This window comes from Hyaena hyaena, unplaced genomic scaffold, assembly GCF_003009895.1.
Source record: "Hyaena hyaena isolate Hyena2069 unplaced genomic scaffold, ASM300989v1 scaffold_24, whole genome shotgun sequence".
NCBI lineage: Eukaryota > Metazoa > Chordata > Mammalia > Carnivora > Hyaenidae > Hyaena > Hyaena hyaena.
This window is the reverse complement of record NW_024080656.1, coordinates 4,997,382-5,023,307: the sequence shown is the minus strand read 5'-3', so window position 1 is coordinate 5,023,307 and position 25,926 is coordinate 4,997,382. Positions and strand designations below refer to the sequence as shown.

General features: G+C 36.4%; 1 protein-coding gene across 3 annotated transcripts; it reads right to left on the bottom strand.

The window, feature by feature from the left end:
* Nucleotides 1-643: 643 nt before the first annotated feature.
* Nucleotides 644-25,338, bottom strand: TMEM33 (transmembrane protein 33). 3 transcript variants are annotated; one of them, XM_039226983.1, is made up of 8 exons: nucleotides 24,939-25,338; nucleotides 21,298-21,392; nucleotides 20,638-20,825; nucleotides 16,441-16,508; nucleotides 14,902-15,035; nucleotides 11,719-11,802; nucleotides 6,223-6,343; nucleotides 644-5,323 (listed from the first exon to the last, which is right to left on the bottom strand). In XM_039226983.1, exons 1-8 carry the CDS (start codon nucleotides 24,981-24,983, stop codon nucleotides 5,318-5,320), a joined length of 741 nt encoding a protein of 246 aa, XP_039082914.1. In that variant the 5' UTR covers nucleotides 24,984-25,338; the 3' UTR covers nucleotides 644-5,317. The 3 variants fall into 3 exon arrangements, with proteins under 3 accessions (XP_039082914.1, XP_039082912.1, XP_039082913.1); XM_039226981.1 differs by having other exon boundaries at nucleotides 644-6,343; nucleotides 24,939-25,011; nucleotides 25,115-25,338; XM_039226982.1 differs by having other exon boundaries at nucleotides 644-6,343; nucleotides 24,939-25,011; nucleotides 25,190-25,338.
* Between the last annotated feature and the right edge of the window lie 588 nt (nucleotides 25,339-25,926).

Here is a 25,926-nt window from a genome sequence, read left to right as displayed (position 1 = left end):
TATTAATTCAAAATAAGCCCAACAGTTCTATAAGCCCCAAAAGGAAATTTAGCTTTTTAGATAAGGGAGTAAGAAAGGGTAATTTCTAAATACTTCAGAAAATGAACTATATGCTTTGGATATTTCTAAACTGAACTGTAAAACATGAACCTGATAGTTCACAGCATCAAGGACTAATTTTTTAGATCAGAGAAACCAGCATATACAACTGTGTCTTTTAGGAGTCAGTGATGAGAAATATACATCTGTTTTATTCTAGATCACTGCCAAGTTTCAATTCTGTGTCTTGAGGGTTTTGGTTTGTTATTTAAATGAAATGGCCTATTACTCTTGGAATTTTTGGTCATGATTGTAGAGAACCAAATTTGAAGAATTCAACTGAAAAAATACTAAAAACTACTGACTTGTACAGTACTTCACTTAGTACAAGTAGTTTAAATTGCCACAAGAAATACTTGCCAATTCTACACACCTAGAAGGAAACTACATTCTTCTATGTTATCATGTATTGATTTAGAACTTTGGCTATGTTGCATACTGTACATAGTTTTAGGGTTATATAAGTAATCTATCTACTAGGCTATAGATTTCACTACACAAAAAAGTACAGAAGCAAGCAAACAGATTAGAGAGCCACTATAATTTTTCTTTTCTTTTCTTTTCCAGTTTTACCTTAAACCACAAAATTACAGCATTTCTATTAGTTGTGATGGGGCCGAGGAAAGTGCCTGAATTCAAAAAGAAGTGCTCAAGTTCACCTTGTTTTAACAATAAGGCAACGAAGCACAATGGAGAGCGGAATTCTAACTATAAATGTTTTCTTGCAACATAACATTTTCAAATCTGCTTAAATCCAGAGAGATTTTTATTACACAATTTGATTTTTACATCAATAAAATCTTAGATATATAACAATACAGATGAAGGAACAAGAATTTAATTTGTATTGAAATAAATATTAGATATACAAAGCACATAGAGTGAAAAGGGGTCACAATAAATTAAAGTGGAGACATCATTTTGCTCAATCACCAAAGAAAGCCCTTGACACTTTCAATTTCACACCATCAAATTTATCATTCTTGCTGATTTAAGCAGAACACAAAACAAATATGGATCCCAGGGCTTACTTTCACAGGTACCCGCATAGATAATTTACTACAGTGATCCAATTTGGAAATCAGTGGGGACCAGTAAATCGCTGCATAAAAGAAAGAGCGAATGAGGTCCTTTTTCCTTAGTGTCAGCAGGCTATGATTATTATGTTTATTAGATTTTCTTGAAAGGACTTCACATTTTCTCAAATATTCAGGAGAAATATATTTCCCCTCTGAGCCCTACATTAGCATTTATGTGCGCTGGTCTCGAATATAGGAGAATGATGAATTTTTCAATTTATTTTATAAATTTATACAGTCTGGATAGTATTGGCCTGAAGAGTAGAACTCCCCAACCTGTACAATATCAGATATTAAAAATGGATTCAAGAGAAGTTACTAAGAAATGCTGACATACTATATATACAAATTTTTTAGTTTAATATATCCCATTATATGGAGCACCAGAACTAATGCATTTATAAATCAAGCAGCTCTTTACGACTCTTTCTAATCTTTGTGACCCTTTTTATATTTGTTGCAATATAAACACATCACAAGGGTTACCTTCCCAACACTTTGCCCATTTGGTCTCAACTTACAAATATATATGTAAGCAAAAATTCATGTCAAAAGCGTTTGTTCTATTTTAAAGGTACAAAACAAAATTTGGAATTCAACTGTCATAAACCAAGAAAAACAGAAAGTTAGTTTAAAAGGACTGAGCCTATCAAAAAGTGAGCTTTAAGAAGGCTATGAAGGGAAATGTGCACCGACTCTTGAGCCTTTTCTTCTTCTCTAACATGACTTAATTTTTAGATTCCAGCAAAAGTATCTTTCAATTTTTTTTATCACTTTTCTAAGAAACAATCTGCTTTAGACTTAAAAAATACTGTACTTTATCTCCTGTCAAATCAACTCAAACTCCGTGCAGTCTGTTTTCCTATTTGCACTGCACAAGAGAAGCGTTCCCCAGACCAAATCCCTCACATGGGAAAAACGGGGGTTCACTCTAAGAACCCACCTGAAGACCACCTTAGAAGATACACATGTCCTAGAATAACTGCTACCAAGAATCCTTCCAAATTTTTAGCAGCTTCTTTCCTGTCTTTAATATCAGATCCAGTAACAACTTTCCTCTCTGAATCTTAGAAGAGGACTGCTCGTTAAAAAACAACAACAAAAAAAACAAATCCTAGAAATGATTCCTGGATCTATAAACACATGCCTTTGGTAAACGATCTACTAACTACAGTGTCATTTAGCCTCTGCAGAATTCTAGTCCTAGAGAAATTCCAATGAGGTTTAAAGAGAAACTAGTTGTCTCTGCAACTCAAACAATTTAAAAATCTAGGTACCACTGTTGATACAATAACCAAAATTTTCAATATGCTTTTTTATTACTATGAAACCTCTAATCTTAAATAGCTGAACTGGCTATCCCTTGTACACCTACAAAATGACCACAAAAAAATTTTAAGTACCATTTTTCTATACACCTGAAAATGAAGCTGAAAGAACAAAAAGAACAATTTTATAATTGATGTATTTAGGTGATTTAGGCACTATGTGTAAAGAAAACAAAACAGAACAGGACAGAACCCATGATCAGGAGAATGTTGTTCCCAATTGTGGCCTATATTACCATTTAGCCAGAAAGTAAGCATTAACAGGGTACTGCTTCCATCTTTTCAACATCTCAATATTTTTTAAATGTACTCATATATGGAAAATATGTGTTGAGTTCTGAGTACTTACATATTAAAAAGGGTCATGGAGTTCAGGTCCTTAGTTTAATGGCTGACTCAGCACTTTGGGTGGCATTTAACCTGCCAGCAGGGCCTGTGAAACAATTGGGGGGAGGGGGTGCCTACTTGAGGAAAGAGTGCCACCTACTGATCATACACATAACTAACTACTGGTGGTTACTTTTCTCCTTTGAGGTTTCATTACAGATTAAGAATCAAAAGTGGTCTAAATTTGGGTGGTAGCTTTGAGGCTAGCAGATCCTAGGAGGATCTGGGTGGGCATGAGTGGGGCAAGAGTTTCAGAATCACTATATTAATCAAAATAAATTCCTTAGGGTTAAATGAGAATCTTTAGCACAATCCCTCAAAACTAATTTCATTCACTCTGATCTCAAACTTAAAAAAAAAAAAAATAGTCTCCCGGTTCCACTTATTACATATACACTCATTTTCCTTTCCAAATTGATTAATATTCATACCCTAAATATACAAACCTACTCAGAATTTTCATTGTGATTTTTTAGAAAAGAGATAGCTTTACCATTCAGTTATAAAACAGACCTCCTAAGTCTCTCATAACTTCTGGTATAATATCAGCATGCTTTGATTTGCTCTGTAAGGTAAGTTTCTAAATATCTAAATTTAATTACTTACTTGCAGGAGTATCTACTTGGGTGAATTTTATTGCAAAAGAAAATTTAAATATAAATTTTGATTTAAGAAAGTTTTCTATGGACTGATACTAAATAGTGTTTAAATTCATGAGGAATCAAACACACAAAAGGAATACAAAATTCCTGTTATAACAAAAGCAGGTTTTGTGTTAGGCTTCTACCTGTCCAAGAGGGTTTCATTCAAAAAGTGCTAGAAGGAAAAGAACACTACAACACTTCCTAAAGAATTAGATATTCTGGATGTTAACACAACTTTTTCACCTATGCTATGGTTTCTCCTACTTCATTCATTCCATATACTGCTACTGTATTTCCTTAATTTTAATTTGATAGGTGTACAGATTACGCTGTAGTTTCAGATGCCAAATCAGCTGGTTCTACATATTTATACTGCAGAATCCCTAGCTACAAGCTCATGCAAACTAAACATCTAGTAATGCTCAGATGGTAAAATTTTCGTTTTCATGAGTTGAGTATTTTATTTAAAAATCAAGCTTTCCTTTAAAGACCAGTCACATATAAGCATATCAGAAATATAATCCTATTATGTGATACAAAGGCTCAACTTTTAAAGTGCAGAATGTTCTAAATTGTGTTTTACTGTTAAAATTCTTTTTGTTAAAACCAATCTGAAGTCATTTCTTATAGGGAAATCTTTTTCACAGTAATTTCCTAATTAAAGAGGAAAAACTCCAAGGCATACTTTTTGGTCATTGAAAGTGAAAGACAATCAATCTCAGTAAAAACAGCTCACAAGAAGAAAATTAATAAATGGAAAAAATGGTGAAATCTGATAACTTCTATTTTTAATAGTATTGTCCCAAGGCTAATTTCTTAGTTTTGATAAATATTGTATAGTTATGTAGAATTTTAGTATAAAGGGAAGCTGAGTAAAAGGTAGACAAGAACTCTCTGCACTATTTTTGTAACTCTTCTATAAATCTAAAATTATCTCCAGATTAAAAAAAATTTTTAGAAAAAAACTAGTAACTTAAGAATAAATATACCTTCAGCTGCCAAAATTTCTTGATATAATTCAAGACTTAATTTTTAAAGACATCATTAGAAATCAATATACTGTTTACTTAACATTATAGTCACTTTATTGCTCTAGAAAATTAGTTCTTAAAACCATCAGATTACATATATAATGATAATGAGGCTAGCCACACACCCACCCACCCACCCACCCAATCAACTATAGATCATAAGGCTGCTTTTCTAACTTAGTAGATAAATACTACAAAAATACAAAAACGGGTGGTTACAGTTGAGCTATCAAGTAGATCTCACGTTTCCAGAGATGGGAAAGTTGAATAAACAGAAAACTGTTACTGACAAGTTACTAACGAATGTATCTGAGAATTCCAATTACATGCAGACAGAAGAAAACTGGTTACAAAAACCACTACGTTACTATGTACTAAAATTTCTGCAGTGTTTTAAACATTCTCCATCATGCAACAGTAATAAAGATCAGAATGAATTTTATAAAGAAGTTGATGGCATCTCAACAAACAGAATTTAACATATTATACTCCCAATTTTACCTATGCATTATGAAATTAAAATGCACACTATTCCCCCACAAGTCCTCTCCGGCCCCCTCCCCAATCAATGATCTTACCTATAAACCCCTCCATTTAACCTTTTAAATCAGATTTGATGGGTAAGCATGTAATCTACAGGATAATCTTCATTATGATTTCAGAATAGACACGGAATACAGGCATATGCTCAATCTCCAGTGACATTCCTTTCAAGAGACATCTGAACTGCTGCAACTGTCTAGGAAAGTTCAAGCCTAAGAAACCAAGAGAATTGGCAGTCAAGAGTCTCATCTAGGTAATTCTATAAACTATACTGATACTAATAATCTATGTGTCCACATTTGTATCAGGGTTTCCTATTTGAGAAAGGTTACTTAATGGGTCTCTGCAAGGAAAGCTGTGGAACTACTGCTGCTTTCCAATGTAAAAGAGTCGTGACTCCAGATATTTACCCAATTGGCTAATAAGCTTAACAGTTCAGCCTTTTAAAAAAAATATTCAAAGCCACATTAAGTAATTATGGAAATAAAATTCTGGAAGGTCACAGTGTAAGATGCATGCAGGATTCCTCTTATAATGGTACATCCAAATAAATCCTAACAAAGCAGCAGAAAATCAATGAATAACAATTTGAAATTAAATACAGTGGTAAACGCTTCTTTTAAAATCATCAACTAAAATTACTGAATGACAAAGAATACTGTCTCAAAATATAATGAATTCATTATTATTAATGAATACTAATAATATGAACGGTTAATATTACCATGATGAAATCATGCCAGATATAAATTCAGGGTACCCATGAGGTTGAAAGAAATTTTAAACCTACTTTTACAAGAAAAATAAATGTACTTCATGATAAAGGCACAGCAGCATTTAAAAAAATTTTTGAGACATTTATCACATGATAAAAACTTCCTTAATCATTAACAACACAGCACAGTAATATTTTCTCGGGAACGTTTTAAAAGGCTTGATTTAACATGCCAGAAAAATGATTACTTTTCCATTGAGATGCATTTATGTAAATTATGTAAATTGGATTGAGGTCAGTTTTACCTGGAATTAACAACCCCCTAGCGTAAGTACCAACTGCTAATAATGCTTATGAATATTATATATAACTTAGCTGGACGTTAAACTACGCAACTGTTGGTGCCAGTCTGCTTATAAAAGCAATACTCTGGAGACAAAGTCTTCTCACAAACAGTGGGCAAGCAGGTTTCATTATTACATGCTCAACAACAATCCTCAGCTCATTAAACAAGGTCCTGCAAGATAAAATAGTTTTCTTTCAGAAACAAAAGGAAAAAGAATGCACAGCAAATGCTGATGAAGGAATTTCCCACAGCCGTTAAAGAATTTGAGGTAAAAGAACTAGAATGTGTAGGAAATACACAAAATAAAATTGTCAAAATCAACATCTGTGTCTTTTGTTTGTGTGTATTGGGGGGGCTGCTGACAGAATTCATTTAACAAAAGCATCTAATAAATGGTTATCTCTGCACCTCACACCAGTCAGAGTGGCTAAAATGAGCAAATCAGAGAACTTGAGATGCTGGCGAGGATGTGGAGAAACGGGCACCCTCCTCCACTGTTGGTGGGAATGTAAACTGGTACAGCCCCTCTGGAAAACAGTGTGGAGGTTCCTCAGGAAACTAACAATAGAACTCCCCTATGACCCAGCAATAGCACTGCTAGGAATTTACCCAAGGGATACAGAAATGCTGAGGCATAGGAGCACATGTACCCCAATGTTCATAGCAGCACTCTCCACAATAGCTAAAACATGGAAAGAGCCTAAGTGTCCATCAACAGATGAATGGATCAAGAAGATGTGGTTTATCTATACCATGGAATATTCCATGGCAATGAGAAAGAATGAAATCTGGCCATGTGTAGCAACATGGATGGACCTTGAGGGTGTTATGCTGAGCGAAATAAGTCAGGCAGAGAAGGACAAATATCATGTTTGCACGTATAGGAGGATTAGGAGGAACTTGACGGAGGAAATGGTGGGGGAAAGGGAGAGAGGCAAACCATGAGAGACTCTTGAATGCTGACAAAAACTGAGGACTGATGGATGTGGGGGGGAGGGGGGATGGGCATGGAGGAGGGCACTTTGGGGATGAGCACTGAGTGTTATGTGGAAACTAATTTGACAATAAACTATTTGTAAAAAATAAAAAAAATAAAAAAAATAAATGGTTATCTCTGAAGGCTGAGATTAGGGGTGATTCATATCATCTTTATAGTAGAATCATATCATCTTCACATTTAACTTAGGTAAACTCTATTTGTTGTACAAAAGAGAACAAAGAAGTAAAAATGATACGGCATGGGCAATCCCACCTACCACTTTCCTTAAACTACTGCCTTAAATGTAATGTCTCTCAGAGCCCTCCAATCTATAAAATAGGAATGTACTTACTGAAGTCAGTCAGAGTGTAACTTAAATGAGACAACACAGAAGATGCATAATGAAGGTCATTTCCCAGTTCAATCACTCCACTCATCAAATCAGCTTATTTACCTTCAGACTGAAGTCTGACTCCTTAACACCTTACGCCCTCCTCCTGGTCTTTTTTTTTTTTTTTTTAATGTTTGTTTATTTTTGAAAGAGAGAGAGTTCGTGCAAGCGGGGTGGGGCAGAGAGAGACGGAGACATAGAATCCGAAGCAGGCTCCAGGCTCTGGGCCGTCAGCACAGAGCCTGGTGTGGGGCTCAAACCCACAAACTGTGAGATCATGGCCTGAGCTGAAGTTGGATGCTCAACTGACTAAGCCACCCAGGTCTTAACTGAATTTTCTGCTTCGTCTCTTCCCACTCTCTGGCATGACTCCTATATTCCAGTTATGTTGTACACTGATTTCCAAACAGTTTGTAGGCTTTAACTGTTCTTGCTGCCTCCAAACAACCCCTTATGATACGCTATACACATCACACATATATTGTATAGGCTAACACACAAAATCATGTATGTTGGCTGAACTATAATTTTTAAGAGATTCTGAATCATCAGAAGTAATTTTGACTATTCACTTTCTAATTTTCACTTATGTGCTGACTCATACTGCATAAAGACAATTCTGTTCAACCTTTCTGTATCTTCAGTTATCTTGCTGGTTAAGAAAAGTAGAAATCTATAGTCTTAAAAAAGGATGTAATATGCTTTTACACAAAAGCAGGAAGAAACCTGGAAAAGACACACATTTATTCAAACACCTGCCCTTCCTGTATCTTTCTATGGGACAGACCGATTACACACAACTCTCCTAGGTTCCCAGGCCAGAAACCTGAGGGCTTCCTTATCTTGGTCTTCTTCCCTAACCCCTAACTTCTTACCTCCTAAATATCTTTCAAATTTTCCCCTTTTCATTTTACCATGGAATTAGTTCAGGCTCTGGACTACTCTCATAGTCTCCAAATCAGACTTTTCTCTTCATGGGGAGCCTGTAATACATCTTCTGGCATATTTCTAAATCAGATTTTATCATGTTCCCAACCTCTCCACAATATGCACTTCAAATGCTCCTCCTATCTTGAAATAAATCCAAACGCTTTCACGCTCAAGTCCCTGTCTTACCCTTCCAGGCACAGATCTTCATGACTTCCCTATATACTTCCTTAACTCAAGTAACATGCACTTTCAGGCACCCATGTGCCAGAACGCAAACTTCAAAAGACCTGACTTATATTACCACCTCTTCAGTGAATTCTTGTCTGCCCCTCTCAGTTTTGTGCTTTCACAGAGCCTTCGTCATCACACTGACCTACACAGCTGTGTAATTCACTCAGCTCCAAGTCTCTACAAAGCAGGTACTTCAATCCTGCATAAAGTTGTTATCACCAACACACAATCACTCTTTCAAAGGACTCAAATAAATAAAACTAGAAGGCCCCTTGAAAATACTCTAGTCCAACCCCTCAGGTTACAGATGAGGCTTAAAGAGGCGAATGGCTTGCCTAGTCATATGGCTAGCTCCTTCATTCCTTGCTCTATCTCTGGCAAAATCTAGATCAACTCACAGAGTTCCTTTGGAGCAGCACTGACAACATAAGTGTCAGCGATGATGAAATGTCCATCTGTGCTGTCCAATACAGTGACCATCAGCCACACATGGCTTTTGAGCACATCAAATTGATTAATATGACTCAGGAACAGAGTTTTAAATTTTATGAATTTTAAAGAATTTGTATTTAAATGGTCAAATGTGGCTGGTGGCTGCCATATTAGACAGCATAGCTCTGGCCAATCTACAAAGGACTAATACCACTAACTTGAGAATGAATATCATAAGTGAATACGGTACAACTGGCAAATACAGACAGTCTCAAAACCCCTAACAAAAAAAGCGTAGCATAGAAAACGTAGTTTTATGGATGTTTATCAATGTTTATATAATCAATATATCAATGTTTACATAATATTTCCCATTACCTTTTCAATTATTTTGATTTGTTTTGTGTGCTTATGGGAGATCTTTGGAAATGTTTATTAACACGTATTTGCGTTACCTAGATCCACTGCTATCCGTTCCTTTTTTATCCCACTGGACACGCTAAATCTCGCTGTGTGCTAATCCGACTTAAGGGTATACGGAGGAAATGGGAGATGAAGAGGGTATAAAGAAGCAGAAAAAAAACAAATCTGCTGATGAAAAATGGGTATTAGGGCAGGGAACCCGAAGATAATATCTGAAATGAATACATGAACCAGAAAGAAAAAAGGCAAAAACTCATGGAATCAAGTAAAACTGAGGGTTTACTGGTGACTAGGGACTCATTAAGAATCTATGTCTGTGGGCACCTGGGTGGCTCATTTGGTTAAGCATCAGACTCTTGATATCAGTTCAGGTTGTGATCTCACAGTTGTGAGATCAATCTCCACACTGCGCTCTACACTGAGCGCTGAGCCTGCTTGGGATTGTCTCTCTCGCTCTCTTTCTCCACCCCTCTGCAACTCAGGTCCCCTCTCTCTCTCAAAATAAAGAAATAAACTTAAAAAAAAAAATCTGTGTCTGAAATAAGCTCTATTTTAGGAAGTACTGTAAGAAAGACATTGTCTAGCAGAGCATAAAAGCCCCTCAAAGGACAGTCAGAATCACAGAAAAAGGAAAATAAACTATGAATTAAGAACATAACAATCTTCCTGAAACCACTACTACACTATATGTTACCTAGCTTGGATTTAAATAAAATTTAAAAATTAAAAAAAAAAAATAACAGAATCTAAGCTCTTAAAATATTACCTTATTTCATTCCCAGGAGGTGTTCTTCTTTACCATTGAAGAAGTTAAAATTTAAATAACTTGCCTAAGTTACACACTTGGCAAATGATGGAGACCAGCATTCAATTTCAGTTCTTTTTACTTTGCTTGTGAAAATACAATAGGGATCATGCTATTACAGTCATTGGATTTCTGATGAATTCTAGTACACAATGAATTTATTTTATTAACAAAATTTTTTTAATGTTAATTTATTCTCGAGAGAGAGACAGAGGAGTGCAAGTCAGGGAGAGGCAGAGAGAGGAGACACAAGATCAGAAGCAGGCTTCAGGCTCTGAGTGTCAAGCACAGAGCCTGATGCAGGGCTTGAACCCACAAATCACAAGGTCATGACCTGAGCCAAAATGGGAGGTTTAACCGACTAAACCCCCAGTCCCCCCACACAATAAGTTTACTTTAAATTTGGAAAAAAAGCTATGTTAACGTTAATATCTCAGTAACATGTCTAAGAAACTATTGAAAACAGCTATTCATTTCAGTTTTACTCTAATTTCTGAGATCGGCATGCCTAACTTACAGTAGCATTTAAGCCTCCATTCCTGAACATTATAGTGATTCATTAAAATATTTCTCGCTTCCTCAATTTTTCTACTCCAAACTATTTTGCACAAAGATATGAGAAGAATATGATCATGTCCAAACCATCACTCCCATACATCTAAAAGATAAATGCCAAACTTCTTATCCTGAAATTCAAGAAGTTTTGTGATATGGCTCCAACGTACCTTAGCTGCAACCACTCACCATTCAGAATCTCCATTACAGTCAAGCAGTTCTATTCAATGCCCCTTAAACGTGGCTTGTTCCTTCTTGTCTCTGAACTTGCACTTACTCTCATCCTATCTAAAATGCTTTTACCTACTTTGTCTATTCAAAGGTTTTAATTCTTCTTGAACATATTAAAATCTCTGCTTTGTGAAACTTTCATGGGCTCTTTTATCTTCTGGCTCAATTTCTCCTTCCTGTAGACTATACTATTGATGGAATAAAGTAAACATAACAATTCATCATAATGGTTTGTAAACATGGTATACTGAACTATTGTTTCCTTATTATTTGATGCATGCTTTTGCTTCTTTAATTAGGAAAGTTCCTGGAGATTGGGACTCATGTCTTAAACATCATCAAATTTCTTAAACTTGAATACTATTTTAGTGGAGGCCAAGGTAAATCTGATCTCAGTTTCTAAAAAGAAATACATCAACTTCCTTACCAACCCTACTAAGGCCTGGATCTTAACTACAAAAATAGCACTTGCTTCTAAACATAAAAGCTAAATAACTCTTAAAAGTTATACATACTAGATTTCATAGTACTCTCAACAAATAAAACATTTGAACTAATCACCAGCTTACCGACAATATGGATTTCTTCGAGACGAATACCGAAGAGTAAGAAATCTATAGTAGATAAAAGGCTGGAGCAAACTCCCTTGACCACTGAAATAAACAAATACAAGGATAACAAATACACATTATCAATTCATATATATATTCTCAGAACTTAAGGCAACTTAATTGAGGGTGTGTGTGTGTGTGTGTGTGTCTTCATTCATTAAATGGTCAAGGTACTATCTATCATGTCTCAATCAAAGTTATTCTTAAAAAGGAAATAAAAGAGTGGTGCCTGGCTAGCTCAATCAGTAGAGGATGTGACTCTTGATCTGAAGGTTGTGAGGCTGTGAGTTCAAGCCCCAAGTTGGGCACAGAGCTTACATTAAAAAAAAAAAAAAAAAGAATGTAAATGATTGATAAAAAGTAAAATGTTATTGTTTAAATTTTTGTAAACATGTATTCATGTACTACTTTTCAAAAGTTTAAAAGCTACTAAATCAGAAAATGTATAAATGCTTCTATAATTATCACTAATACTTGATCATCAAATTGTGAAACTTCATACATAGTAAATGAAAACTGTTTCATTTTATATAAACAAACAAAAAAAAAACAATGAAATTATACAGGTCTCTAGTAAAGTTACATAGCCTACTCTAATTATTTTTCTTGGTTAAAAAGCACAGTTATAATACCCAAGAGCCACATACATATTTACGAAATTCTAAATCAATAATTTTTGCCCAGGAAAAACTATCTGGATTAAGATATTCACTACAAATAACTACAAATTAAATGAACCAACAACTTAATGTGGATAGTTAAGTAGCAGGGCTAAGTATATCATCTTTATTTGATGGAGTTAGAATGCAACTACCCAAAATCTTGATTCTGAGAACAATACAGCAATTTTGAAGACTGCAGAGTATAAAACTATGCATATTATTACAAGAGTATTTTAAAACATTTTTCAAATATATTAAAGATGTTAAATGTGGCTTTTAAAGTTAATTTTTGCCTTTTCTTCTAAATTGTGGTATTACTTTCATAAAATAAATTTACGTGATAACAAACTAATCACTAAACTAAATGTGTTACATACATTTTCCCCAATAAATCCTGTGTGACAAAATTTTAATTCTTCACAGTGAAATATACAGAAAATATAGAATAGATATTCATAGTGAAATATATAGAAAATACAGAAAATAAAATTCAATGAAAAACAAATTTCCCATCATCCAAGTTAGCTTCTACCTCAGAGTTACAGCTCAGTCTCTAAAATATCTTTCCAGAAATTTCCATGCACACATGTGTATAAGGACTAACACTAATACGGTGCTCACTTTACAACTCACTGAATCCACTCTATTCTAGGAGGGATGTGGCATTATCTTCCCCATCGTAAAGATGAAGAAAGTGAAGCAGAAAAAACCATATATGTGCCTTTAAATACAGACACGCCCCAAAATATAAAAAGGGGAACACCCTATACAATTCTTAACAAACTTTTAAACTGATTATATCTTGGAGATCATCTCCTGTCGTAACACATAAATTTACCTCATTCTTTTTACAGCTTCAAGCAGTTCATTTTATGCATTACTACAATGTAACAAATCAGGGAATTTCTCTCTAACCAGGGAATAAATAAAGCTACAAAGATCATCCTTTTATCTTTCTTTACACTCATATTCGTGTACATACAAGGTAAACTCACAGGCTTTACGTTCCTTTTTAAATACAAATCTTGAAGTAGTGTTGTGAAAAAAAGAACTCAATGAAGCATCTAATATTTAGATTGTGCTTCTATCATGAAGAAGGCATCTAAGGAATAATGACTTTAAATTATTTCTAATTTTATAGTTTGTGCTATATGCAAGTGACAGACTTAAAGCATCACTAGCTTTTCCTATTAGGGATTGAATAAAAAAAAAAACCTTATTAAGCTACTTTAATTTTTTAGAAAAACAAAGTAATTTCTGTATTTAATGTTTCTGGTAAATTCTCATCTCTTTCACAATAATCTTAAAAAATTAAAATCATTCTGTTTTAAAATTTAAGTGTTGTTAAACATTTTTTAAGTTTACTTATTTATTTTGAGAGAAAGAAAGGGTGTGCACATGAGCAAGCGTGAAGAGCGGCAGACAGAGAGGAGAAAGAGAATTCCAAGCATGCTCTGCGCTGACATTGCAGGCTTGATCTCACAAGCACGAGATCCTGACCTGAGCTGAAATCAAGAGTTGGAAACTTAACTGACTGAGCCAACCAGGTGCCCCTAAAATTTAAGTTTTTTATATGTGAAAAATCAATGCTCAAAAGGCTAAGTTAATGATTATTTCAGTTAGAGTCCAAATGCCCAACACCCAGTAAGAAGTCTTCCTCCTGTGCCATTCCAGGCTTTACTTAGGTTGTTTTCTAGCTTGGGACCCTACAACCTGAGCAACATGTGGTGACCCTGGAGCTCCCAGAGAACAACATTACTTAAAGGAATGGACCAGATGTATTTATGAAGGAACCTGTAAAACTCTGTCTAGCTTATAGATTGCTTAAAAAAATGTCAGACATGCATAAATCTCACTAGTTAAAGGCAATAAACACTAAAATGAAGTATCTCATTTACAAAATAAGTTTTTCCCAATTATTAAGATTATAGAAAACAGGTAATACAGACATCGTAGACAGCAATCTGGCATGGCCTAATAAATATAAAATGCACTTAGCTCAGACTCAGCCAATCAATTCTGGTTTAGAGAAAACAGTGACACAAAAGTAAGCAGAACGGTGAAAAAGAGGGGCGCCTGGCAGGCTCAGTTGTAGAAGCATGTGACTCTTGATCTCAGCATCCTCAGTTTGAGCCCCACATTGGGGGTAGAGATTACTTAAATAAAAATTAAATAAGTTAAAAAGATGTTTACTGCATCAATATCTGGAACAGCAAAAATTGGCAAACAAATGTATCCTCATTAGTAGGGGAAACGGGTAGTAAAATGCAGCATATTAATATGACCAAACACTACAGACATTATGCGGACCAAACCAGAACTGTATCTATCAAAATACATACATTACAAAAAAAGCAAGATACAAACAAATGAGGCATTATGGCATTTCTGGTGTAAAATAATAATGAAAAATTTGAGTTATATTTATTATGATCATTTAGTCATCTGCCTCCCAAAACCAATATATTTTTAGTCTTACCTAAAAAGCATAAAAACTGTAGCAGGCATCAAGAATATTTCATTACAAGCAATGAATTTCAGAATATTCTGTTGATTAGCACTTAGTTTATCCAAGACAGATCTCAGCAAAGGTAAACTATTTGAACCCTTGGCCTAAAACAAAAGAAGACAAACATTAGAAATAATGAGGCACTTTTAAATTAAAAAAACATTTTTTAATGTTTATTTATTTTTGAGAGAGAGAGAGAGGCGGTGGGCAGAGAAAGAGAGGAGACACAGAATCTGAAGCAGGCTCCAGGCTCTGAGCTGTCAGCACAGAGCCTGACACGGGGCTGGAACTCACAAACTGTGAGATCATGCATGACCTGAGTCAAAGGTGATGCTCAACCAGCCTAGCCACCCACAGTTCCCCTAAGCTTTTTTGATTATTCAATTATTTTCTTTCTTTAAATAAACAGTATAGCCAACAGGGAAAATAACTAAAAGAAAATCATTTTGGAAATGGGAATATAAAAGTTTACAAAGTAAGGTAAAAGTCAATGTGTTTTCCTTCATTGCTGTATTTTGTGTATCTGAAAAATTTCAAAGACAACTTTAGTAGGCCATTTTCATACCTTATTTTCATAAAAAAGACTAGATTATTGCACACACAAAAATCGGGTGGTTATTTCTACTAACCATAACAAAATCTGACTACCTAGTAATACAGCTAAGGTATTTGTGACTCCTTAGTTAAATAAAGATAGAAATTACAGAGCCCAATTACCACTATGAACAAAGAACTATTGGAATAAAGAAAACATCTGAGGGACCTGAATGGCTCAGTCAGTTAAGCATCCAACTTCACCTCAGGTCATGATCTCACAATTCATGAGTTCGAGTCCTACATCAGGCTCTGTGCTGACAGCTCAGAGCCTGGAGCTTGCTTCGGATTCTTTGTTTCCCTCTCTCTGCGCCCCTCCACTGCTCACACTGTCTGTCTCTCTCAAAAATAACAAAAAACATTTAAAAAATTTTTTTTAAGATTTAAAAAAAGGGCCAAGACAAGACAAATATTTGGATATTTTAATTCAAATGTCAGTGCACATGCAGTCAATCTGCCTCGCATACTTAATTTAGGCTTACTGTTACAATCCAGGAATAAGAAAATATTTTAGGAATATTTTAGTTCTGATCATTATCATAAAAGAAATTCAACACATTCTACTTACCTGGTATGTTAAAATTGAACAATGACAGAAGAAGAGATCTCTGACAACTTATACAATTATCAAACCTAAAAGATACATTTTTTTTTAAACAAAAAGATCTATTTCAAACTTTAGAAATTCCTCTGGGAACTAGGGGGTAATCTGCAATATACTCTTTTACCTACAAAATGTATCTTGTGAAACTTAAATACAAAATATAAAACTTAAAACTTTCAAATCACTAATAATTCACAAGTCTATAAAAAATGGAGCAAACTTTTATGACAAATGGCAAACTGTCTTAGAACTCAAATTCATGCCAACAATCTGCATTCCAGGAGTCAAAAAAACACCACAGCTTTACTTACATCAAGAACCTTTTTCGTATATGTGGCGGCATGAAGCAAAGAGAATAACAACACAGGAAAAATACTCACTGAAGAAATCAATTAAGGAAAACATTTAATGTCTATTAATTACTTTGGAAAACAAGCTACGTATTACACCCAATATAGATCTGACACGGCATCTGCTAAAATGACTTCAGTGATGGCTTCTGTTTTACTGACACACTTTGCAACCAAATGAAGCTTTTTTAAAAATCTGTAAACAATTTGTTTCTAAAGCTCAGTTTTTTTATGAAGAAAATTAAAGTGAAAAAAGTGTTCCTTTTCTATTAGTTAATATTGTAAACATTTGCTAAATTAAATCAAAATCTAGGCCACCTCAAAGCCTTACCCAGGATAGCTTTTAACCTCACAAAGGGCATCCTGGCCAGAATCATTTGGCCTTCAACTAGTCTTTGGTACTACTTTCCTCATCACAACTGCTTAGCAAAGTCTGGGGAAAGGTTTACAAAGTACTTCCCCAGGGTGCCTGACTGGCTCAGTTGGTACCACATGAGACTCGATCTCGGGGTGGTTAAGTTCAAATCCCGTGCTGGGGGTAGTTCATGTAAAAAAAAAAAAAATAAAAATAAGAACTAAAACTTTAAAAAAGGACTTACCAACTTTCCTCAACTAAAGATCTCTCATTATTTCTTTCCTACCAAAACCCCATTATCGCTCCTACAAGATCCCTCTTATTTCAAGATACTGTACCTATCAAGACTGTCCAGCCTTGTGTTCTCAACCTGTCCGAATAAAAAGTGTGTATTTGGGTTTGTGTACAGTTAATTCAAAGTCTCATCAGTTTAATTACAGACATATTTGAGTTCAATTGTTCGGCTTTCTGTCATGGATAAATACACAATTTTCATTCAGCTTTTTGAAAAAAATAAAAATTGCTTAAAAGACCCTATTTATTACCCCAATTTTTTCCAGGGCAAGAAAAACAAGAGCCAAAACACTGTCTGGTATTTTCATAAAATGATAGAGGCTGTTCATCCATCACTAACGGCAAAAATACTTGTCCTAAAAGTATCTGCAGTTTCTGGGGTGCCTGGCTGGCTCAGTCAGTACAACATGTGACTTGATCTCCGGGTCATGAGTTAGAGTCCCACATTAGGGGTAGTTTACTAAAAAATTCTACATTACCCTTATTAAGAAAATATTTGCAGTTTGTAAGAAATGAACCATTTCTTCTACATTAACAGAAAGCTTGGTGTGATGGGAAATGGTGAGTACTGTAATACGAGTACCAAAGTCACACCATAACTCATTAGATCCAGAAGGTGACTGATTTCCAACTGGCACTGAAGACACTGATCTATACCCAAGGATTACAAAAATTGTCTCTCATCTAGTAGTTCTCCAAATTAATATCCTCACCAATTCTTCCCCGACATACACAAGAACTAAGTAAAATGCCAATTTCCTCAGTAGAGACCATGTATGTATAGTCTTATACTTCTTAAGCAATCATAGATCCCTTTGGAACTGATGAAAAGCTACAACTCTCTCCTCTCTAAGGCCACTGTAAAATTTTGTTGCTTCTTAAATAGTTAAATTTAAACGTTGATACATACCCTAACTTGAAGCCTGATTCTGTAGAAGCAATGCAGGTAATGAAAACAGAACCCTGAAGAGAGTCAAGATATCTGGGTTCTAATCATGGCTCTGACACTAACTTCATTTCCTAGGTCAAGTGTCATCAAAGCTACAGACTTTTTTATTTTATTATGTATTTATTTTAAGAGAGAAACAGTGTATGTGAGCAGGGCAAGAGGCAGAGGGAGAGACTCTTAAGCAGGCTCCATGCCCAGCACAGAGCCCAGCACAGGGCTCCATCCCACGATCCTAGGATCACTACTTGAGCCGGCATCAAGAGTCAGATGCTCAACTGAGCTACCCAGGCACTTCAAAGCTACAGATTTCTAATGAGTTTTTTTACTTCTAACATTCTGTAATTCACAAATTCTTGTAAGAGATTCATAACCTTACCTTTCAATGTAACTTAAACTATTCAGAAAATATAAACAGTGAAAAGCCTGCAAGTTAAACCCTCAGTACCTATCATGGCTAGACATCAAGGACAACATCACCCATGTAAGTGCAAAGATCAGAACACAACTTTGAAATATGATTTTGCTCATATTTATTTACTAACATAGCGCTCATCATCTTTACTGACTAACATAATACCCAACTACTTTTAAGAATTAATTAGTATTGGGGTGCCTGGGTGGCTCAGTCGGTTCAACAGCTGACTTCAGCTCCGGTCACGATCCCACGGTTCATGGGTTCCAACCCTGTGTCAGGCTCTGTGCTGACAGCTAGCTCAGAGCCTGGAGTCTGCTTCACATTCTGTGTCTCCCTCTCTCTCTGCCCCTCCCCTGCTCATGCTAGGTCTCTCTTGCTCTCAGAAATAAGTAAACATTAATTAAAAAAAAAAAAAAAAGAAATCAGATTAGTATTGGGGCACCTGGGTGGCTCAGTCAGCTAAGCTTCCAACTTCAGCTCAGGTCATGATCTCACGGTTCATGAGTTCAAGCCCCCTATCAGGCCCTAAGCTGACAGCTCAGAGTTTGGAGCCTGTTTCAGCATCTGTGTCTCCCTCTCTCTCTGCCCTTCCCCCACTCATACTCGGTCTCTCTCTAGTAAATAAACATTGAAAAAACATTTTTTTAAAAGATTCAGATTAGTACTGTGGCACCCAGATGGTTCAGTCTGTTAAGTATCTGACTCCATTTCAGCTTAAGTCACAATCTCACAGTTGGAGCCCTCTACTGGACTCTGTGAGAACAGCATGGAGCCTACTTAGGATTCTCTCTCTTCCTCTCTCTCTACCCTTCCCCAACTCAGGCACTCACATATGCGTGCTCTCAAAATAAATAAACAAACTTAAAAAAAATTTAAAGAATCAAAGTAGTATTTCTTGACAGTTACTAGTTTATGCTATTCCTATTACTATGTAGACCTTTCAAGTCAGACAGACCTTGTCAGCATTACTATACACTTGCCAGTATTATGTCAGGCAAGCTGTCTTAAACTCTCTGAGCCTCAATGTCCGTATCAAATAAAATGCTCACATGGATTTTTTTCAGTATTGTAAGCATTTGTATGTACTGACAAAACAAGTGCTCAAATAATTTGTTTCCTATTCTCTTTTCCTTAAGACTTTAAAAATCTATTTAAAATTTGACACTTCATAAACACAAAATTATCTAAACCGGTAATATTTAGTCCTAGAGAAACATTTTTCCATTAGGTATAGTTATGTATGTTTATGATATGATCACATATATGTCATAATGACACACTACAATACATATGTATCATAAACATTCAAGAGCTGGACTTCTCAAAGCACAAAATACTTTCAGGGGGAATGACGGTGGGGGAACAAACTATTAAAAAGATTAAAAGACACTGGTCACTCTTTTGCCTCACAATGAACATTAGCATATCAAAGGTCCTATAGCAAAGAAACCTACTTAAAACCCTTTAATCCAGTGCTTCTCAAACACACTAAAGCCCTCCTCTCCAGCTCTCCCCCACCTTTTTAGAAAACCACTTATGACCCAACACACTTTGGAAATGTATAAACATACAATTCCAAATGAGCTCTTTAATTCTCATTAGCTCCAAAGATTATCTATGTGTCCTTATTTTTTCCTCTATCCACTGTAAACACTAGAATTTTTTCATTGTATTTATTAATTATTCAATTCTGTTTTAAATAAATTATTTCTTAATGAATTTCTATTTGTTTCCAGCTCACTAGGAGTTGAAAGGGCTGAGGGTTTCTTTTTTATAAGTAACATATATGGACACTTTCCCAAAGATTGAATTAAATGAGAAAAAAAACTTAAAATTTTAAACTAAGTCCTCCATAGTCCTGTGCTTTTAATCTGAACTTTACAACAGCCATTGCCAACAGGGGCAAGACAAAGACACAAACTTTAAAATCCCCACACCAGCTCTTCGAATTGAGATTTCACATTTTAGAGTCAGAAATCCTTACACTAAATGTATCTTCATTCAAATTAAGTGCCAGCCAAGCCACCCACCCAGGCTTCACGGAACCCCCTTAGTGCTGAACCTTTCCGACTGCAAAAAAACAATCAGAATCATCTACAAGCTTGATACGCGATTTCCTTATCAAAAAGGCACAGAAAAGGATACTCGTAACAGGGTAGGAATTGACAAAGATGAGGGAGTACAACAGGTAGTGGCAGCTGTCTTCCAATAAAGCCTGGGACAGGAATGCTCTGCTTAACTGGAAATGCGGCAGCCTCTGGTGCAGCCTCAGAGCACTGGTGAGAGCATTGGCCAGCAGAGCACGCTGGTAAAAGCTTGCAGCTTCGTGCAACCTGCGAATTACCAGAGGAGAGGTTATCATGAGACTTAACAACTACCATGTCTCTTCCTCCTTTGTGGATTGCATCATAATTGCACAACTCCTAAATCTCTTACTTGCCAAGAGAAAAAAATTACTTGAACCTATTATACCTTCTTGGAAGCATCACTTCATGCACATACCCTACTGAATTTTATAAAGCAGTCATTCCTCCTATTAAAGTGTCAAATAGGCAAAAAATATAAACTCCTCTCATCCCCATTTTCTTTTGGATTTTCAATGTGATGTCAACTTTCCCAAAGCACACCATATATATAATATTCCTCCAGGTGGTACTACTACTGGGTTATCAGTGCCTAACAGAGGAGACCTGGATTTTATTTGTCCCAGAAACTCTTGCAGTTTAACAAGTCTTCCACGTAAGAGGTATTCCATAAAAACCGACTGAACTGAGTATCAAAGGCAGAAATCTATGTAATACGTACCCAAGAAGAGGCAGAACAAACAAAGCAGAGCAGTAAACTGTGAACAATCGAGAAAGCCACATGGCCGTGTCCAGTTTATTGGTCATCATGAATTGCTAAATTTAAAAAGAAAAATATTGTAGTAAACTAAGCCTGCATATTATCTAAGGATGAAGATTACATAGTTTTACTTCTATTCAAAATGTTTTAACAACCCTGCAGCAATTATTTAAAATCAAAATGAAAACTCTTAGGGCAGCTGTTTCCGTAACATGTCCAAATACTTTACAGTTTTGATGCAGAAAGCACCAAAGTACTTACACAGAAAAATACTAGTTGATATTAGAAAAAAAAGACTAATTAAGAAATCTTTGAACTGAAATTTAACTACAGTTGTCTGTATTCCTTCAACACTTGTAATACTGACTTCATCTATTTTAAAAGAATGTTAACTAAGAACTAAGTGCTCTCAAGAGAACCATAGTGCCTGATCTTAGAAAATCTCAAATTCAAATAGATAGGTTTCAGATTTGAGTAAAAAGGCATCGCATAAAGCCAGTTTGGATGAAATAAACCTTACAAAAGGAGAAATGTAAAACCATGGTAACAGTCACTCACTACTGAACTTATGAGCCTCTGGATAATTTGCTTATGTATAAACAAGGGCCTGACATACCCCAAGTGTCCAAAATGTGGCTGTCAACCTTAAATAGCACCTGCCTCTCCAATTCCATGACTCTCTTCATCCTCCATACATGTTATCCTAGTTTCAGTGGCTCTAGATTAAACTCCCATATACCACTTTATTCTCCATTTTTCCTCAATCTTTTTTTTTTAATATTTTTATTTATTTCTAGGAGAGAGAGAGAGAGACAGTGTGAGCAGGGGAGGGTCAGAGAGAGAGGGAGACACAGACTCCGAAATAGGCTCCAGGCTCTGAGCTGGCAGTCAGCACAGAGCCCAACGCGGGGCTCGAACCCACGAACCGCGAGATGATGACCTAAGTGAAAGTCGGACGCTTAACCGACTAAGCCACCCAGGCGCCCCATTTCCTCAATCTTTCTTTGCCTTTGCTGCATTTGCCAAAGATGTTATCTATTATCACTAACAGAATAACTTAAAATCTGATTTCTCATTCAAAATGTATCTTGTATTCAAATTCTTAAGTGGCTTTTACATTTTTTTAATAGGATCTATGTTAATTATTTTTACATTAAGGTTTGATACAAACATACATGGATATACAAGCAAACAGAAGTTTCACAAAACAATACTTATCTTTCCTCTATGTGATGGATTTTGGCATTTTGTATTCTATTTAATGTTTAAGAAATACTTAATGATTCCACTAAGCTGATTTCACAATTCACTTACAAATCTTAATGTGGAGTCTAAAAACACTACTCTAAGCAATCTAACTTAATTACCTTTTGAAATACTATATAAAAAGCTTTTGAAAAAAATGCAAGTATGTTTTAAAATCCAAAGATGGTTTATCGCATGTTTTTATAACAATAAACAGGTAATTTCAGAAAAATGCCGGTTTTGGGGCACCTGGCTGGCTCTGTTGGTAGGGAGTACAACTTTTGATCTCAGGGTCATGAGTTCCAGCCCTATGCTGAGTGCGGAGCCTATAAAAGAAGGGCGGGGGGGGAGGAAGAGACAGAGAGATGGAAAGAAATAAAGAATAGGTGTCTGTTTTATTCTAACCAAACCTACTACATTGTGACTCCTCTAAATTTAAACGATCACTAGTAAAGTGGAAGAATGAATCTACCTCATTGTACTCCGTTTCTCCACAAATATTCAGACTTTACACCATAGTCTGAAACTTAATTTTAGAACATGTTCTTTAAAATCTAGGGGCACCTCAGTTGGTCAGTCTGACTTCAGTTCAGATCATGACCTCACAGTCCATGAGTTTTGAGCCTGGCGATGGGCTCTGTGCTGACGGCTCAGAGCCTGGAGCCTGCTTGGTGGATTCTGTGTCTCCCTCTCGCTCTGCCCCTCCCCTGCTCACGCTCTGTCCCTCTCTCTCTCAAAAATAAACAAACATTAAAAAAAATTCTTTTAATAAAAAAATAAAATCTATTTGTTTAGAGGCACCTGGCTCAGTCAGTGGAGCATGCGACTCTTGATCTCCAGGTTGTGGGTTCAAGCCCTTTGTTGAGTACAGAGACTGCTTAAAAATAAAATCTTTTAAGAAAATAAAACAAAACTGTTTAGGCTGTTTATTCTGTAATAAATCATTGGTCTATGTGTTTCATTTTGTATACTTTTATGTATCTGTATTTTAGTATACAATAAAAAATGTTTTAAAAAGTGGCAACCGTTTACACTTTAAGAGTCAACAATCTAACCACCTTAATAGTCAACAAGTCTACTGAGGCAAAAAACTATTCAGTCTCAAAGTAACATGCCACAGAATACTTTCTAATTACAAAAGAAAAGTATTTTACAATGGAGAATCTGGTGGATACCACTTGAATCAAATAATCAAACTTCGTATCTGCAATGATGGAATTAATCTACATGAAATGCTTCCTGATAAATACAATGCACTGAAAAAGGCAGACTATAACTTATGTAACATTCGTGCCAAAATTTTCAATTCGAATCTAGTCATTAGGGGGGAAAAAAAAGAGACAATTTCAAACTGAAAAAGCATTCTGCAGAACAAGTCAGGACTCTTGAAAGTAAAAAATGGCAGGAGGAAGGCAAAGGAACTATTCTGGACTAAAAGAGACGAAAGGCCAGTAAAAGCAATGCAGGTTTTAGACTGAATCCTGGATAAGGAGGAAGATGCTTTAACACACAACTCAGGAAACTTGAATATGGATTGTAAATCAGGTAACAACACGTATCAATGTTAAATTTCTCAAATTTAACTGCAAATATCGCCGCAATGACTGCACTGTGGTCATGTCAAGGGATACTTAAGTATTTATGAATTAGCCATCATTGTGTATGCAACTAATTCTTAAACGGCTCAGCAAAACCAAGAAAAACGAAAACTTGGGTATATAAATGGAAATGTTGCAAAATGTTTAAAAAGGAAAAAGAAGACAAGCTCAATTCATATATTCATAGTGTTTAAAATTAAGAGCAACATAAATATTAAGCAGATCTGCGTGTTAAGAATAAAATATTTACAGAAGCCAAATATCTCTCTTCGTAAAAACGTACGGACAAGAAGACGAAGAGAGACTTAAAAAAAAAAAAAAAAAAAAAAAGGACCGCTACCCCCCTCACGGCGTAATTTCCATATAATGGCATAAAGCAGCCAGAGACGGTCTCTGCTAGTACGCCTGTGCGGAATGAGGCCTGTGTCACGGCACCACCTCAGGTGGCATCTTCAACCTTGGAACCCGGCACAATTAGAGACCGAGAGGTAGGAAGAGGCAAGAAGGCCCAATTTCCTTGGCATACAGGTGAGGGCCACCTGCTCCAGGCCAGCCCACTGTCGCTTCCAAGCAGAAAACGTACAGCTTCCTCCTCTGTATCTTCGCTGAAGATCTCTTCTCTCTACGCTGCCACCCCCTCCCCCTCACTCACTATTCCCAGGCCCTTTACAATGAGCCGAAACACCGCGGAACTGAGTAACACTTCCTGCTCCGTTCTAACTTATAAACCAAGCCAGAAGACCCCGCTCTCTCACTCACCACTGCGCCCGCCCCTTGGGGGCCGTTCGGGGCCGTTTCTGCCATGGGGAGATCCACGCACGCGTCTCGGACGCTGCAATCGGTAAGGGAAGAAAAAGGATGTGAGCACACGACTCCGGTAACCGGTGTCCCTTCACCGTGCAACGAGCCCGCCGCGCCCTAAGAGGACTCCGAACCTCAACAGAAGAAAAGTTTCGGCCGCTCCTGTGCAGCGAATTGCGTTGGGAGCACCCACAGTGGCCGGGAACTACCTGTACGACACTGCCAAAAGCAAAGCCGGGTTTCTAGAAAAAGCGGAGAGAAGGCGGAGCTTCGGAGTAAGACCCAACAGCTCAGACCTAACGCCCCCTGCTCCAGGTTCTTGCCGAACCTGGAAGTGCTCCTTTTACTTCCGTGGGGAAGAGGCGGTGACAAAGAGGTGAAACCGAGTCTGGTGCCGTGAAGCATGACGGGAAATGTAGTTTTTCTCATTTCAGTTTCACCAGTCCTGTACTAAGGCTGTGGAAGCCACGAAGCGAGGGTGGCGAAGCAACTTTTCCCTCTTCTCCAGCTCCCAGATGGTCCTCTCTGCCCATGTCCAAACTGCAAAGTCTCTCTGCTCCTTTATGTAGAAGCCTTAGAGATGCCTTCTTGACCGTTTTCCTCCACAGGCTCACTAAGCCCTGTGGTGCTACTTATACAATTAATTTTCAACACGTGCTTAACGATGCCTGCTATGTGACGGGCCCCATACTTGGCATGGAGGATAAAAAAATGAATATGACGCAGAGTGCGGGAAAGACAAACCAAAATCACAGCACAGTGCTTGTGTAATATAAGCAGAGGCTGCAGTGGAGGGTACCTAAATCAGAAAGGATCTGGGAAGGCTTCCTGGAAAAGGTAATTCTGGCCGTAAATTTTGAAGGAGAAGAAGTTGGCTAAACAGGGAGGGAATTCTAGATAGAGCAACGGAAAGTTCATGAAGCAACAGGACAGAGTCAAGGAACTA

Bases quoted from the DNA above. Each gene is read 5' to 3' on its own strand.
- TMEM33 (XM_039226981.1), bottom strand. From the start codon at position 24,983: ATGGCAGAAACGGCCCCGAACGGCCCCCAAGGGGCGGGCGCAGTG. The intron at 15,036-16,440 runs GTAAGTAAAGCT...CTTTTGTTTTAG, and splicing joins ATACGAAAAAGGTTCTTGAT to GCCAAGGGTTCAAATAGTTT. The intron at 11,803-14,901 runs GTAAGACTAAAA...TGTTTATTTCAG, and splicing joins ACAGTTTTTATGCTTTTTAG to TGGTCAAGGGAGTTTGCTCC.